A 14,777-nucleotide genomic window follows, 5' to 3' on the forward strand; every position below is an offset into this window, starting at 1 on the left:
CGAATGCCCCCAAACTGCCAAGCGGGAGTTGCCTCTGACCTCTGAAGAAGCACTTCTTGTCTCCAGCCCTTGGCATGTGCTGTCCCCTCTACCTGGAGTGCCCTTCCTTCAAAAGCCTTTCCTAACCGGAGTCGGGGGAGGCGGGAGGCCGGGAGGGGCAAAGAATCAGGGCTACCTCCGCTGGGCGCTCACAGGCCAGACTTCTTGGTGTGGCATGGAGCATTCTGTGGCTGTGCCTGTCTCCCCTTCACGAGTGTTTGCCCAGTTACAGTGGAAGTCACACAGATCTGCGAATGTGTGCGTTTTAATTTTAAGATAATGTCTGATGTGTTGCAGGGCCCCTACAGGGGACCAGTCCCAATAGCAGGAGAAGAGGCAGGGCCTGTCCTGCCTCCATGGCCAGCCCTTGGTGGCAGCTGAGGCCTTGGGTGGTGAGCATCTGGAGGCAGCCAAGGCCTCTCTGGAGGTGAGCCAGGCAGCCCAAGGCAAGCACTGGGAGGACTCAGGTTCTCGCGTGGGGGATCCTGGGAAATTGGAGGTTGGCACCTGCCCCCAAGGCTTGGCCTCTGTCCCTGGTGCCCCAGCGTGCCTGCCCAAGTCTGCTGCATGCAAGCTCAGGATCCTTTCCCTGTGAGCCAAGACATATCGCCGGTCCTGCAGGAATGAGGGGAGGAAGAGTCAGGGCAGAAGAGAGCAGGCTTCCCACTCGGCACCATGAGCAGCTGGCCCTTGAGGACAGCAGGGACCTGCTGTGTGTCAGGCCCTGGTGCCCAGGAGGGATGTGTACTTGGGGAGAGGAGGGAAGACCATCAGGGGCAGGCTCTGGGCTGAGGTGGGGAAAACTCAGAACGGTCAACAGGAAGGACAGGACACACGTACTTGCTGTGCAGCAGAAACAGCCTTTTCGAAGGCGAGAGAGAGAGAGAAGGCCAAGGAGAGACCATGTCATTCATCATGTCCCCTCTTGGTTCTCCATTGTGTCCAGCCTGAGGCCTACCCCTGTCCTGTGGCCTCCAGGCTTTCCCAGTCCCTGGGGGCTCTCTGTAGGCAGAGCTCTCATTGCCACCACACCAGGATGAGGGTAACGGCTGGCGTTCAGTGTCCCCCAGACCCTGAATAACCACCCCACATCTCTGTGCAGGGTGGCCCCAGGGGCATCTCTAGCTGCGTTTCCCCACCAAGCTTCTGCCAGACTCAACACAACCACGTGCAGTCAGGTATCCCAGGTCCAGTGATTGCCCCAGCAGTGGGCTTTGACCCCTCCCCACAGCATGGCCCTGCCCTGGGACACGGCCCCTGTCCTGTCTATCCCCCAGAAGCACATATAACCAGCCCACTCCCAAACCACAATCTTTGCCCCACAGGGCCCCATAGCCTTGGGAGCCTCAGGCTGTGGGACCCAAGAGTGGGGGAAGGGCTCTGGAGGGCTGTGGGGGCAGCTGGTTGCCAGAGGCAGCTTGAGCCAGTCCCTCAAGAGACCCCACCCCCGGCCAAGGCCTCTGATGCCCACACTCACTCCACCTCTCGCTTCCGGATGGCGCGGCCTGAGGCCAGCACCTCAGCCACCTTGGACACGATGGGATCATAGTTCATGCTGGCCACAGCGATCACCTCGTCACCTCTGCAGGGAGAGGGCGGCTGAGCCGGAGGACTGCCCAGCAGCAGGCCCCCTTCTTGAAGAGCCTGACGCACTCCTGTCCACCTGGGGCCCGGGGCGGCATGTTACCGAAGACGACAGGAATGTCCTGCGCACCCAGCCCTCCCTCCTGGGCTCTTTACCGCTTGGCCCAGCATGGGCTTCCGGCTCCTGCAGGACCCCAGGGAGGCTCCACCCTTCCTCCTCAGTGGGGCTCCGGGCTGGGCTCCGTCCTGGGATCATCACTGTCTATCTGTGTGACTTTCCTCAGTGTAAAAGTGGGGTGTCAGCCCCGCCTCAGAGAGCTGTCCTGAAGGTAAATGCCCCGCCCCCTCACCTTTCCTCGGCCTGCTCCCGCCTAGCTGCCGCCCCCTGCCATTCGGCCAGCTCCCTGGGAAGCCCCCTCTGGAGCAGAGCTTCTCTGGGGTGAGTTCCCCCTCCTGACCGGGCTCCTGCTGCTTCGCGCCCCTGCTCCGCCCCGTTGCTCTCACTTGGTGTAAAAAGCCACGAACTTCAGCTCCTCCAGATCCCCCTGGATGATGACGTCGTCGAAGCCTTCTCCGTACCCTGTGGGCCGACCGGCGGGCGGCGCCCACGTGAGCCCGGCGGAGGGGGTGAAGCTCCACCGGGCCAATGCCCTGTGCCCTCCGAACTGCCCCCCGCACCCTCTCCAGGCCCCGCTCCCTTTGTCCTTTTAGGTGGTCCCGGTCCCGCCCCCAGCGAGTTCTTCGCTCCTTCCTATAGCTCTCTCGGCCCCGCCCCTAGGATGCTCGTAGCCCCGCACTCCGCTGGCACCTTGGCCCCGCCCCGGGCCGAGGCGCCTGTTACCTGCGTAGCGCAGGCTCTTGCCGAACATGGCGGTCCACAGGTAGGGCACGGTACTGATCTCCGCCTCCTGCGCCAGCATGTTCTGGGCCGCCACCCGCCCTGAGGGACCCAGGGTCGTGAGAGCCCCGACCCTAGCCCTCACCGCCCCTACACCGCCTGCCAGGGCTCTCTGGGGACCCTGAGATGTGGGGATTCCTCCTCGCCTCCCTAGAGGTCAAGAAGGGCATCATCTCGCAGCCCACTGCCCACCATGGGTTGCAGTTGATGGGTGCGGAGGGGGACACCTGGGTCGAAGCTAGCCGCTTAGATTGCTTCTCTGGAGAATTTGAAAGAAGTGTCCTGGTCTGGAAGGTCTGCTTCCTGGGGTTGTGGGGCTAGCCAGCCATTTCAGCTGTGCACACAGACAACTAATCAGACACATCAGGTCTGAAGAGGGAGACAGGAGAATGGGGCACAAGAGCCCAGAGAAGCAGAGAGGACAGCCACACCCATGGACCCAGAGAATAGTGGGGGTGGCTTCCCAGTTCATGTGAGGCCCCACTGGACCCAGGTAGTTGGATGTCTGTAAGAGTCCCCTGGACCCTCCCAGTTAAACCTGAACTACGCCTGGCTGACGAGTGGCCTTTGGTTCTTTAAACCTAGCACCAACTTTAGACCTAGGACCTGAAAGAAATTGGACCAGGAGTGGTGCTTCAGGCAGCAGATGCCCAGATAATGTGAAGGCAGAGGGAAGGGGAGGAGGTGCAGGGGGCCTGGTGGTCCTCCCTGTGAGGCAGCTACCCTGCTGGCACCTGCAGCTTAGCAGCCCAGGTGTGCAGTCAAGTGAGGCTTCAGAGGCACGGTAACCACCAAATGTGGGGGGAATGCTATTCCTCAGAGAACACAACAGTCCTGCTGAGTCTGAATTTCCAGGCCCAGATGGCCGCCTCCTAGGGGCTTGCCTGAGGCAACTGCCTTCACAGAGCCAGTCCAACGGCCCAGGGGAGACAGAGGCACTGAATGGGGAGCTGGCCCATGTCCCACTAAATCCCTTTCTCCCTGGGTGACTGCACAGGTTGGTGGAGAATTCTGCGGAACGTGTGTCTTTGAAGACATGAGGAAAAGAGAGGCTGGTGGAAGGACAACTGGGGTGGGGAGCTGTGGCTGGCTGGCTGGGGTGTCCAGAGGGACTGGAGGGAGGTCTCTGGAGATGGGCCACAGGGCATGCTCTGTGAGCTGGCTTGATCACCTGGGTGAGGCTGGCCAGATAGGCTACCACAGAGCCTTGAATGGCTAACCCAGCGACCAGGACCCAAGGCCAGCAACTGAGGGGTGGGCCTGGGGGAGGCTGAGACCCTGGGACAGCCTCCCACCTACCACCCTTCCGTGGGGCTGGCCGTACCCTGTGCATGAGCCATCTGCCAGTGTGGGATATTCACTTTCCGATTGTTCCTCCAGGCCAGGGGGAAGGTGACAGCATCACCAGCCGCAAACACGCCTGGGATGTTGGTCTGCATCATCTGTGGGGAGAGGGCCCAGGGCTCCGTGGGTGGGACGGGGGCCCTGACCTGGACCTCCCACCACCCCCAGCCCAGCAACCTGCCCAGCCCACCCAGCTCCACCTTGTTGACAGGGATGAAGCCTCGGGAATCCAGACTGATGCCGCTCTGCCTCAGGAAGCCCGTGGCGGGCACCGCGCCTGACAGGACAGGGGCCACTGTGTCCACTCCCTGGTCCCTCCCTTCTGCCTCATTGCTCTCCATGACCCACACCCTTCACACACCACAATCCAGCCCCAGACTGATCGTCTAACCGGCTGCCCGCCCTGTGGCTTCATGCGTCCTGTACCCTCTGCCTGGACCCCCATAGACCCCGATGTCTCCCCTTAGGCCTCACGTATCACCTCCTCTGAGAAGTGCTCCATGAAGCCTCCTGGTGGGGGTCAGCATGCCACGCCTCCCCAGCCCCTGTGCTGCCACCTCCCAGCTTTGTCCCTCCCCAAACTGGCACCTCAACGGGAGCAGGGACCAGTTAGAGGCTTGTGTCCTGCAGCCTGCGTAGGGCAGGCCATGGAGTTGAGTATTAGTGGCCAGCGGTTACTGGGAGCATCCTCCATGCCAGGCCCAGGCTAAGCCTGGCACGCATATTCCCCAACAGCCCTGTAAAGTGGTATGGTTGGGGTCCCCATTATAGATGTGGAAACTCAGGCTCAGGGAGGGGAGGGAACTGGCCCAACGTCACTCAAGCACGTGTGTGTAGTTCTGCTCATTCTCGCCTGCCTCCTCACCCACTCACCAATGCCCACCACGCAGACGTCGGCCCGCACAACCTTGCTGCTCTTCAGCACGACCTCCTTCAGCTGTGGGGAGTGGGTGGGTGAGCAGGCAGGCCCAGCTCCCAGGCACAGGTGAGCAGGAACAGAAAGGAGCAGGGGGCAGGGAGAAGGGCCCACCTTTCCCTCCTGGGCCCGCAGCTCCGACACCTCCGTCTGCATGTAGAACTTGACCCGGTTGTTCTCAAACATCTGTCAGGGCAGGTGGGCGGGTGGGCAGTGGGTGAGAGCCCCGTGGGGGCTGAGCTGGGCACCCAGGGTTCTGAAGGGCTGAGTGCTGGGGTGGGCTCACCTTCATGAGGGCACGACCGACACGCTCCCCCAGGAACCTTCTGAAGGGCGTCTCCTCCAGCTCCACCACGGACACTGAGTGGGCCTTCTCAGTCAGATAGGCGGCCACCTCCATCCCTGGGGCCAGGGCAATGGGTGGCAGGCTGGCACCTTGCACCTCCCAAGGCCAGCACTACCGCAGGACCGGCCATGACAGCCTGACAACCACTCCCATCACCCCCAGCTGCTCACCCAGAAAGCCGGCTCCCACGACCACCGCGTTGCGGCCCCGGGCCAGCCTCACCACGCGATTGGCGTCCTCAGGTGTCCGGATAGTGAACACGTTCTCCACCTCTTTGCCTTTGCAGCTCAGGGTCTTCGGGCTGAGATGTGGCCAGTGTCAGTGAGGAGCTCCTGGTACCCTGAGCCCTCCCATCCTGGCTGGTGCCCTAACTGATGTCCAGCAGGGGATGGGGGGAGACACCCTCCCACCTGCTCCCTGGTGCCAGCAGCAGCTTGTTGTACTCCAGCTTGAAGCCATCCTTGAAGACGACTTTCTTGTTTCGCACATCCACTGTGACCACCTGCAACCCCCGCAAGGCAGAGTGTGGCCCCCCACTCCCAGGTCCTGCAATATGCCCGGAGCCCAGCAGGACCCTCTGAGCAGCTCCTCAGGGGCGGTTCCTGCCATCGGGGTCCTCCTCCCTCTCTCTCCTGGAGCTCCTCTTCCCTCTTTAAGCTTCAAACATCACCTTCCATTCAAAACCCTCCTTTCACTCCCAAGGCCCACCAGGCTCTCCCACCCCAGGCTGGAGCAGATAGTCTGTGTCCCCACACCCTGGGGCTCCACATGTGTCCAGACCCTGCCAGGAAGAAGCTCGAGTGCCACCTCCCCGGCCTGCAGCACCCCCGGGGCCTGGGCAGCGGGGCCAGGAGGGCCGAGCCCTCTCCACACCTTCAGGGGCCCCATGCTTCACTCCCTTCACGGTTCCCATGAAGCCTTCCCCAGGCCTGTTCCCCAGCCTCGGCCCCGTACCTGGGCCTCGGTGAGCACCTCAATGCCATATGCTCGGAAGAACTCCTTGGGCCTTAGGGCCAGCTGCTCAGGCTGTGCATCCAGGGACTGCAGGATACAGCCAACTTGAGAGAGGGCCAGACAGCCACTGTTCCACTTTGCAACAGAGGCCCTGGGGCCCAGGGAGGGTAGGGCCAGCCCTGGGTCACATGTGGGCTGCAGGACAGAATTCAACAAATCCATATCTTTCTGGGGGACAACTGGTGGGCCTGGCATGAGCGAAGAGGGCAGCTGGCCACACCCCCAAGGGGAGACAAGCAAGGCTCCCAGTGGGCTTAACAGGGACTCAGAGGGGTAGGGTTGTGGGCCCTGCCCAGCCCCCACTGGCCCCACCTTGCTGAGCTTGGGCCGGTCGTAGGGGAGGTGCCGGTCCAAGGTGCACAGGACGATCCTGTCTGAGAAGCCCTCCTGCCGCAGCGTCTCCGCACACACCAGGCCGGCTGCACCTGAGGGGGGGCGGTGGGTCAGAGACCCCTCCTCCCCCACCCCACCCTGCCCCTCATGACCCTGCCACCAACCTGCGCCCACAATGAGCACGTTGGTGCTGCCGCTGTGGCCAGCGCTTGGAGAGATGCACTTGGCCATCACCTTGGTCCTTCGCTGCAGCTGCAAGGCCTGGGGTTGGCCGCAGAGTAGGGGGCAGCTGGGAGCTGGAGTCATCGCCATGCTTCCTACGCCATCATCCCAACAGGCCAGGTCCTGCTGCTCCATCCACCCCATTCCCATCACGCAGCCCTGCACTCTGCCTCCCAGCCACACACATCAGGCTCTGTCCCACGAAAGGGGCTTTGCACATGCTGTTTCCTGGGCCCAGACGCCCTCCTTGCCTCTCCCTTTTGCCTGAGCCCCAGTCAGCCACTCACCTGCTTGCTGGCCCAGACGTACACCTTCTCCTTCTCAATCTTCACCTGCAAGGGCTGAGTTAATCAGGACCAGGCTTTGGGGTGCTCCAGCCCCTGACCTCTAGGCTCCCACCCCACTGCTCACCCGGCCCCACCTGGAACTTGTGCAGACTGTCCAGGCCAGGGAAGTCCTCCAGGTCCCCAGTGCTGATGTTGAAGCAGGCGCCATGCCACGGGCAGCGTACCCGGCCCCGGGACAGCACACCTGGGAGGAGGCAGTGTGAGGTTGGGGCCACTAGGCAGAGCCGTCTCCAAGGATCCCCATGTCCCAGCACCTTCCCCACAGCCCAGGAGGCTCCATTAATAGAGCAGGGCCTGGAGGTCCGGAAGGGTCCGAGCTGAACTGGGGCCCGGTGGAGCTGGGGTAGAGAGCCCCCTTGTGATGGCCAACCCCCCGCATGGAGGTCCCGCCCCACCTCCCGCGCACTAGGACAGCTCACCAGGACAGCTCACCTTTCACCAGGGGCGCACCATAGTGTGGACACTTGTGGCCCAGGGCGTGGAACTCCCCATTCTCCTTCACCAGCAATACCTTCCCCCAGCCCAGCTCCACTTCCCGCATCCTAGGGAGGGGCTGCACTCAGAGGTCAGGCCACACACCAGGCACCCCTCCTGCCAGCACCTCCTCCTAGAGCCCAGCCTTCTGGGGAGCAGGCCCAGACCAGCAGAAGCCACAAATGGCCAGGACAGGAGCTGGCCATGGGCCCCTTATGGGCCACCCTGCCAGCCCCCACCATGGCCTGCACCTTGCCCTCCCACCTGGCGCTCTCTGGCCCCCCTCCCAGACCCAGCACCCACTGGCCATTCTCTAGGTCCTTGACATGGCAGACGGCGGCCTCCACGCAGTCCTGAGTGCCCGCGTAGGGGTGAGGGGCAGGCAGGCGCTCCTCAGTGTGGAAGTGGCGGGCTGTGCCATTGCCTTGGTAGGCCCGGGGGCTGCCCTTCCCGCTGGCCGACAGCTCCTCCTTGCCCCGCTCCTTCTCAGGCAGCACCACCTCGATCTTGAGCTCCACTGCAGGCAGGCAAGGTGGCTTGGTGAGCCCCCAGCCCGGCCCACCTCCTTGCCTGCCCCACAAGCTCTGGGTGGGCCGGCGCCTCTGAGCACGGGTTCTCCCCTGCACCCTGACCTCTCTAGAAAGCCATCTGCACCACCGGCAAAGAGCCTTGAACCAGGCAAGAAGCAGAGCAGGGACGGCAGGGGTTGGTGGGGTGGGCTTGAATTAATTTCTGCATGTTCTCTTTTTCAATAACAAAATCAGTGAGGCAGCACAAAGCAAAGCTCCTTTGACTCTGAAATGGCCCTTTCTCCAGGAATCTCTGTGAAGGAAAGAACCCAGGTGCCCCGAGTCTCGCTCTGACTCCCAGGGCACAGTCCCCGGGGGACGACGACGCATCCCTGACCCTGCTGGGTCAGGAGCACGTTTAGGGTCTGACTCAAGTGCCATCAGGGCTTCCACAACTGCGGCAGCCCCGTCCCCGGCTGGGGAATCTGGGAGACGGGATGTGGAGGGTTCGTTGTTTTATGCTTGCAACTTTCCCATAGATTTGAAATTGTTTTCAAAATTAAAAATAAAAGTGTACACAACGTAATTTCAACTTCTTAAAATAGCTATTCTCACCACTTTGAGAATCCTTCCTCATTTACCAGGTGCTGGTTTGTCAGTGTCTCCGTGTGCAGGGGTCTGGGGCCCTGGGGGTGAACCCCACGGTGGGGGGTGGGGGAGATGCATGTGGGCCACCAAGAGGGGGCACGGGCCCCCCAGCCTCCACAGAGAAGACCCCTCTCCCACATGGGACCTACTGTAGGGGGAGTTAGACAAAGATTGTCATTTCCTTTTTATTCTTTTCCACATTTTCCAAATTCCCTACAGTGTGCCTGGGGTATTTTTCTAATTAGAAAGGAACAATAAACAGAATTTTTTGCAGCGATAATCCTGCCTCCTGGGCTGCGGCTGCAGGGGGGGCAGCTGAGCGATGGAAGCTAAGCCCCGGGCACAGCGTGGGCCCAGGTGGGGGCAGGAGGGGCCTCTACCGACTTCCCATCTCCCCCCTCCACCTCAGACCTGACCCTCAGAAAGAAAGCGCCGGAGTCACCTCTCCGGCCTTGGCTCCCGTCCACCCACCTAGACGCAGCTCAGGTGTCACCTCCCCTGGCTGCCCAGCCCCTGCATGTCCCTCATCTCGCTGGCTGGTCCCCACCTTGGCCTGGCATGGGACCCCAGCGGGTTGTGTGGGGGGAGGAAGACCCTACCCCCTCACCCAAAGGACCCCAGCCCCAGCCCAGGCATGGCGGGGGCAGGAAGGGCGGGAGAGCACACCACCACGTGAATCCGCTGTGTCAGGTAGGGGGCTTATGAGGAGAGTAGGTTTGTTCCTCCATTTTCCACACTTTATGTAATGGTGTTAGAATGTTTTTAGAAGAATTAAAAAGAAAAATACTTCAGATTCAGCTGACACCAGCTATGTGAGATGTGGAGAGGGAGCTCACAGGAACAGCTTGGCAGGGGCCCAGATAACAACCAAGCCAGGCTGTTTTCATCCGCCACCTCCTTCCAGAAGGCTCCAAGGCACTTGCTGATGCAGTCTAATGGGAAGCCACTAAGTCAGGAGCAGTGGCAGAAAGGCAGCCAGGGAAGGGGATCTTTGTTCACCCACAGAGCCAGATCAGCCCTAGCTCCATGATTCCCAGCTGCCCACATGACCACCAGCCCCTGACTTAGCGCCTTCGGGCAGATGCCTTCATTACAAAATGGAGAGAACAGTGCCTACCTCTTTGGCAATAGTGAATGTGGAAGGAGATGATACATGTAACTCAGAGTAGAAACTCAATAGACAAAGTTGGGTAGTGGTGTTTTATTGGTTAGCTCTGAGCTTCCTGGCAGCCATGGAGAAGAGGGAAAGCTGTTAGGTAGCACTTGTAGGCTAAGAAAAGGCAGATGACCAGATGCCAAGAGAGGTGTACTTCCTTCTAGTTCTGAGCTTAGCAAGGTCTGGCCTAGAACACTTCCTATAAGGAACACAGCCACTGGAGCCATGGGGAGTACAGAGGGAGCTCAGGAAGCATGTGCTAATGCACACCCAGCCAGAGTTGAGCAAGTACAAAGTGAAGAATTTACACAAAACTCTTCTGCTTATTCTAGCCTCCCTGCGGCCCCTCCTGACCCCCTTGAACCTCATGGCTGAATGCTCTCACTCCCAGACCCCGAAATTCCCTGAACCTCACCCCTGACCTGCCCAACACGGGCACTTGGGGCCTGAGCTCCTGCCCTCCTGCCACAGCCACACAGAGGAGTCCTGGCGGCAGGGAGCCCAGCCCCCTAAAGAGGGGATAATGACGTTCTGCAAGTGCCTCCTGTGTGGCAGGCCCTGTGCTAAGCACAACAGCCCCATTTTACACGTAAGAACATAGGGGCTCAGAGAGGTGAAGTCACCTGACCAAGGCCACACAGCAAAGTGGCAAGGCTGGAGTTGGACTTAAGAGCCCAAGTTCTTGGCATTGCCTCTGGGGTGGTAAGAGTGGCCACCCCTGGACCAGGAGACCTGGCACCAGGGGTCCCAGGCAGGCCAGCACTTTAGGAGCCTTTAAAAGAAGCTGCAGGTGGCATCTTCTGCCCAGGGCCTGCTGCCAGCCCAGCAGTCCTACAGGAGCCCACTACCAGGCCAGCTGGCATCTTCCTGCCCACTTCTGATGGAGGAAAGCTGAGGTCAAGACAGTGGACAATTATGTATGCCCAAGTCATACATCGAGGCAGGGAGGGCGGTGAGATCAGGCCCAGGGCTGGGTGTCAGGGAAGGAGACCTATTTCCTGGGGCAGGTGCAGGGGGGTCCCTCAGCCTGGTGGGGTATCCAAGTCTCCTCTTGTCCCCAAGTTCCCCCTCAGACCCAGGAAAAGGAAAAAAGGCTCATGCGTTCCAAGGTAATGGAGCCAAAGGGTATCAGGTAAGGGGAGCCGGGGCGAGCTGGCCAGGGCAGGGTGGCCTGGACGGGAGGGAGGGCGGGCACTGACTGGGCCCTAGAGACGCTTCTGTCAGCCTCGGTTCCTCCATCTGTGACATGCCTGCACACCCTTGCCTTCCTAAGTGTAGTGAGGAGTGAGAGTAGGGGCTGGACAAGGGTCTCCATGGACAGTGGACCCAGGCCTCCCCCAGTGCCAGGAATACCCCAGCCCAGCTGGAACTGCTTGGGCCAGGCAGGGTGGGCCTTGCCTATACAAATGAGGAAGTGTGCCCAGAGAGGCTAAGGAGGTGGCCCAAGGTCACACAGGGGGTCTGAAGAAGTGAAGAGGGCCGGGACCTGTCCACTGCACCCTCACAGCAACTTTGAGAAGTCAGGCTCACTTTGTAGGAAGGAAAACTGAGGCTCAGAGAGGTAAGTTATGTGCCGTGGGTCACACAGTGGCTGAGGGTGGCCCCGGAGCCCCCCTTCCCCAGCCCTAGGGGACACAGCTCCCCTCCCCCACTCTGCAGCAGGAGAAACCCTCCCCTCCCCTTTCTGAGAAAGATTCAGCTGCTATTCCCACGACCAGCACCCAAAGCCCCAAATAAAGAGGGGGGCCCACTGGAGAGGAGCCAGGAAAAGGGCTCCAGGCCCCCTACCCCCTCCTGCCTGCACAGCATTAACATTCGGAGCCGCAGCCAGCTGCCACCCAGCCCAGCCTGACCTACTTCGCTGGCAGAGGGGGAGGGGGAGGAGGAGGAGGAAGGTAGCAGGAGGAGGGAGGAGGGAGGAGGAGGGAGGGTGGAGGCAAGAAGAGAGGAGGTACCTGGCTTGGGCTTGGAGAAGCAGCCGCCCATGGCGAGTGGCCCGTGGATGGGCAGAGGGCAGGGGCACAGGTGTTGGGCTGTGGGAGGCCTAGAGTGCCCCTAGTGGGGCTGGACCCCCCACGGCCCTTAGAGATGCTGGAGCCACCATCCCAGCTAGAGCTGCCTCCAGGACCTGCAGGAGAGACACAGGGCATCTATGGGGACTGGGCTTTGATAGGGGGTGTGTGTAGAGACACAGAGAGACACAGACAGATGGCGGAGCAGGGAACTTCTGGAAGAGGTCCACATTTGAACGGGTAACCATTGCATGTAGCAGAGCTGGATTCCAGAGGAATAAGAGGACCCAGGAGGGCACCTCCCCTTTGAGGCCCTCCAGGCTCAGCACCCTCACTCCCCGCTCCCACCTCTGCAAAGGTTGTGCCTACTGCTAGGGGCGACCCTCCGCCCCAACCTCAGTCACCCTTTTAGGTTGAGCCCCACAGCTGCCTTGTCCAGGAAGTCCTCCCTGATTTCTGCTGCCCACTCAAAATCCCGAAGCCTGGGATCTGTGAAACACTCCATAATCCCAGGAGGCCACCATGCCTGGGGTCAAACCCCAGTTAACCTTGGGCAGCTTAGAGCCCTCTTGGTCCTCAGGTTTCTCCTTCCTACCATGAGGGTGACATTTAGTTCTCCCTGGCCCCTGCCCCTACCCTGGCAGGCAGCCCCTGAATACCCACCTCCTCCAAGGGCAGCCACTGCTTCTTGCTCCCAGCCCAGGTTCTGGAAGGCAGGCCGAGGGGGGCAGGGGTCCAGGAGGCAGCCCAGCCTCCACCCCTCCTCCCAGTGTGAGCTGTGGCCAGGAGGGGCTGAGGGGGCGGGGCTGGGTCAGTCCACTGGTCCCCAGGGAAACCCAGCTCCATGGTGAACAGAAGTGGGCGGCCAGCCCGGCCTGATGGGGTTGGGGGAAAGGGCGGCCAGGCACACAGCCCTGGCTCCCACCCGCCTTATCTCCGGCTCTTCACAAATGCCTGCCAGGCCCCTGGTGCTGAGGTCATGCCCAACAGCAGATGGAGAAACCAAGGGGCCAAGGGCTTGCCAAGGTCAAGCAGCAGGCAGGGGCACCTGGGTGGCCTTCCACCCCCCTCTCACCTTAATCAGTTCCAAGATGGGCAGGGACCCAGGCAGCCCCCATACCACCCTGCAAGCCACCGGGCTTGGGCGGGGGGAGGGGGTCACTGGTCAGCAAAGAGATCCCTGCAGCCAAGGAGCCCTCAAGGCCACAGGGTGGGCCTTCCGGAAGATGCAGCTTACAGACTGGACTTTGGAAGGCCTGGGACAAAAGTGCAGCTGCCCTGTTTACAACTGACCTCCCCACAGTCCATCCCACTGTCATCTCCTCTGCTTCCCCTTGAAGTTCTTCCTCAAGTCTCACTCGAGGTGGGGCTGAGGTCTACTTGGTCTTGCCCCGATCCCAGCAAGGGCCCTGGGTAGGTGCCTGAGAGCGAGGGGACCGAGGAGATGGGAGGGAAGGTTGGGAAGGGGCCATCTACTGCCCAGCACCTGAGCCTGCTTGCCCTAGAGGCGCCCATTACAGGCAAGGAGGCACTGCACCCGAAGGCTGCCTGGGCACACCCATGCTCTTTCCCCAGGTTTTTCAGAGGTCTGTAAAACTTGGCCACCTCCTGCCCCACCTACTCCGTCCCTTCCAGGGACGAGCTTCACCTCTGGCTCAGCCCTGCCCGCCTCCTTCCTGCCTGCCTCAGGCCTCACATGCTGGGCCACAGATCCCAGAAAAGGTGGAACCTCAATTTGCCACCAGGGGCCTGTCTAGGCTGCTCTCTCCCTTCCCAGGTGCCCCAGTATTTTACCGTCTTGGGCCTGGAAAGAGATTTGCTGGGGAAAGAGCCTTCTCCAGGCCTACTGTGTGCAGGCTGGCTTGGAGCCCTCCTGCATCCTGCAGACCCAGACACCCCTACTGAAAGGCAAAGGTCCTTGCTAGCGGCAAGGCAGGAGGGGCACGGCAGGAGGGGCCCCCAAGTTTTTGCAGAGTGCTGTCCCTTGACCACAAGCTGCCCAATGCCAAAAAGTTCTAACAGTGCCCAAGTGCTAACTACCCACCAGAAGCCTGTGTCCCGATTCACCGGCCACCCCCCTAGCTGGTGCAGGCCGGGCGGAAGCCTCCCCGACTCCTCCGCCTGGCGCCCCCCATCGAGGATCCCATTCCCCCCCTCCCCCCCCCCGCCCCCTCGCCCCGCAGGCCGCCGCCCAGCTGGGACCCTCAGTGGCTTCCAGCCTTCCTCCGGATGGCATCCGAGCTCCTCAGCCCGGCGTTCCAGTTGAGGGGGCCATCGGCCCTCCCCTTCTCCCCTCGGGCTCAGGCGCAAACCTCCTGCGCACTCTCCCTGCCTCTGCACGTGCAGTTGGCTCTGTCTAGGAAGCCGGTGCCAGCAGCCTTCCCGGCTTGTCCAGGTCCCCCACCACACCAGGCGTCCCAGGAAGGGGACTGGCACACAGCAGGGTCCCGTGGCGAGCGGCAGGACACGGCGGGGGAGGGGAGAAGGAAGGGGCTCTCCAGCCCCGGCTCTTCTACCTCCCGGCTGCCGACCCCAGCCCCAACACCCCGGCCCCGGGTGCGAGAGCCGAGCGCGCGCGCACCGGCTCCGGGCGCAGAGGCGGCGGGGCCGGGACCGGCGGCCGAGCCGGGGTGGCGGGGTGGGGAACCGGGGACCGGGCGGGCGCTCACCTGGGCTCGGCGCGGGCCTGGGCTCTGGAGCCGCTCGGGGCCGGGGCCGCGGCCGCGGGGGCGGGGAGGAGCGAGCGGGGCGGGGCCGGCGCTGCGGAGACACTGCGGCCGGGATCCCGCGGCGCCCAGCCCCACGGCGGGCAGGTGGGGCGGCCCGGGGTCAGGGGTCCGGCCGGGGGCCTCGGAGTTTGGATGCGGGTCACGAGTCGCGGGGCGGGGGAGGCAGCCAGGGTCCCTCCTGGGTGTGGACGCCCCGGCGGGATCTT

General features: G+C 62.0%; 1 protein-coding gene across 31 annotated transcripts; it reads right to left on the minus strand.

Annotated features, from left to right (window-relative positions):
• Window positions 1-49: 49 nt before the first annotated feature.
• Window positions 50-14,777, minus strand: AIFM3 (AIF family member 3). 31 transcript variants are annotated; one of them, XM_070628305.1, is made up of 22 exons: window positions 14,512-14,578; window positions 12,506-12,634; window positions 11,786-11,958; window positions 7,821-8,034; window positions 7,476-7,585; window positions 7,118-7,227; window positions 6,984-7,028; window positions 6,639-6,735; window positions 6,454-6,566; window positions 6,082-6,276; window positions 5,538-5,629; window positions 5,298-5,428; window positions 5,068-5,183; window positions 4,896-4,967; window positions 4,739-4,802; window positions 4,066-4,142; window positions 3,846-3,963; window positions 2,465-2,563; window positions 2,128-2,203; window positions 1,522-1,621; window positions 880-900; window positions 52-654 (listed from the first exon to the last, which is right to left on the minus strand). In XM_070628305.1, exons 3-22 carry the CDS (start codon window positions 11,814-11,816, stop codon window positions 172-174), a joined length of 2,364 nt encoding a protein of 787 aa, XP_070484406.1. In that variant the 5' UTR covers window positions 11,817-11,958; window positions 12,506-12,634; window positions 14,512-14,578; the 3' UTR covers window positions 52-171. The 31 variants fall into 31 exon arrangements, 27 of the variants coding, with proteins under 27 accessions (XP_070484422.1, XP_070484406.1, XP_070484407.1 ...); XM_070628308.1 differs by having other exon boundaries at window positions 53-654; window positions 6,082-6,168; window positions 14,512-14,562; XM_070628310.1 differs by lacking the exon at window positions 14,512-14,578 and adding an exon at window positions 12,918-13,098 and having other exon boundaries at window positions 53-654; window positions 6,082-6,168; window positions 12,506-12,548.

The sequence above is a fragment of the Equus przewalskii genome, chromosome 7, assembly GCF_037783145.1.
Source record: "Equus przewalskii isolate Varuska chromosome 7, EquPr2, whole genome shotgun sequence".
Taxonomy (NCBI): Eukaryota; Metazoa; Chordata; class Mammalia; order Perissodactyla; family Equidae; genus Equus; species Equus przewalskii.

Bases quoted from the DNA above. Each gene is read 5' to 3' on its own strand.
- AIFM3 (XM_070628306.1), bottom strand. From the start codon at position 11,816: ATGGGCGGCTGCTTCTCCAAGCCCAAGCCAG. The intron at 5,429-5,537 runs GTGGGAGGGTGT...GCCACATCTCAG, and splicing joins CTGCTGGCACCAGGGAGCAG to CCCGAAGACCCTGAGCTGCA. The intron at 4,803-4,895 runs GTGGGCCCTTCT...CACTCCCCACAG, and splicing joins TGCGGGCCCAGGAGGGAAAG to CTGAAGGAGGTCGTGCTGAA.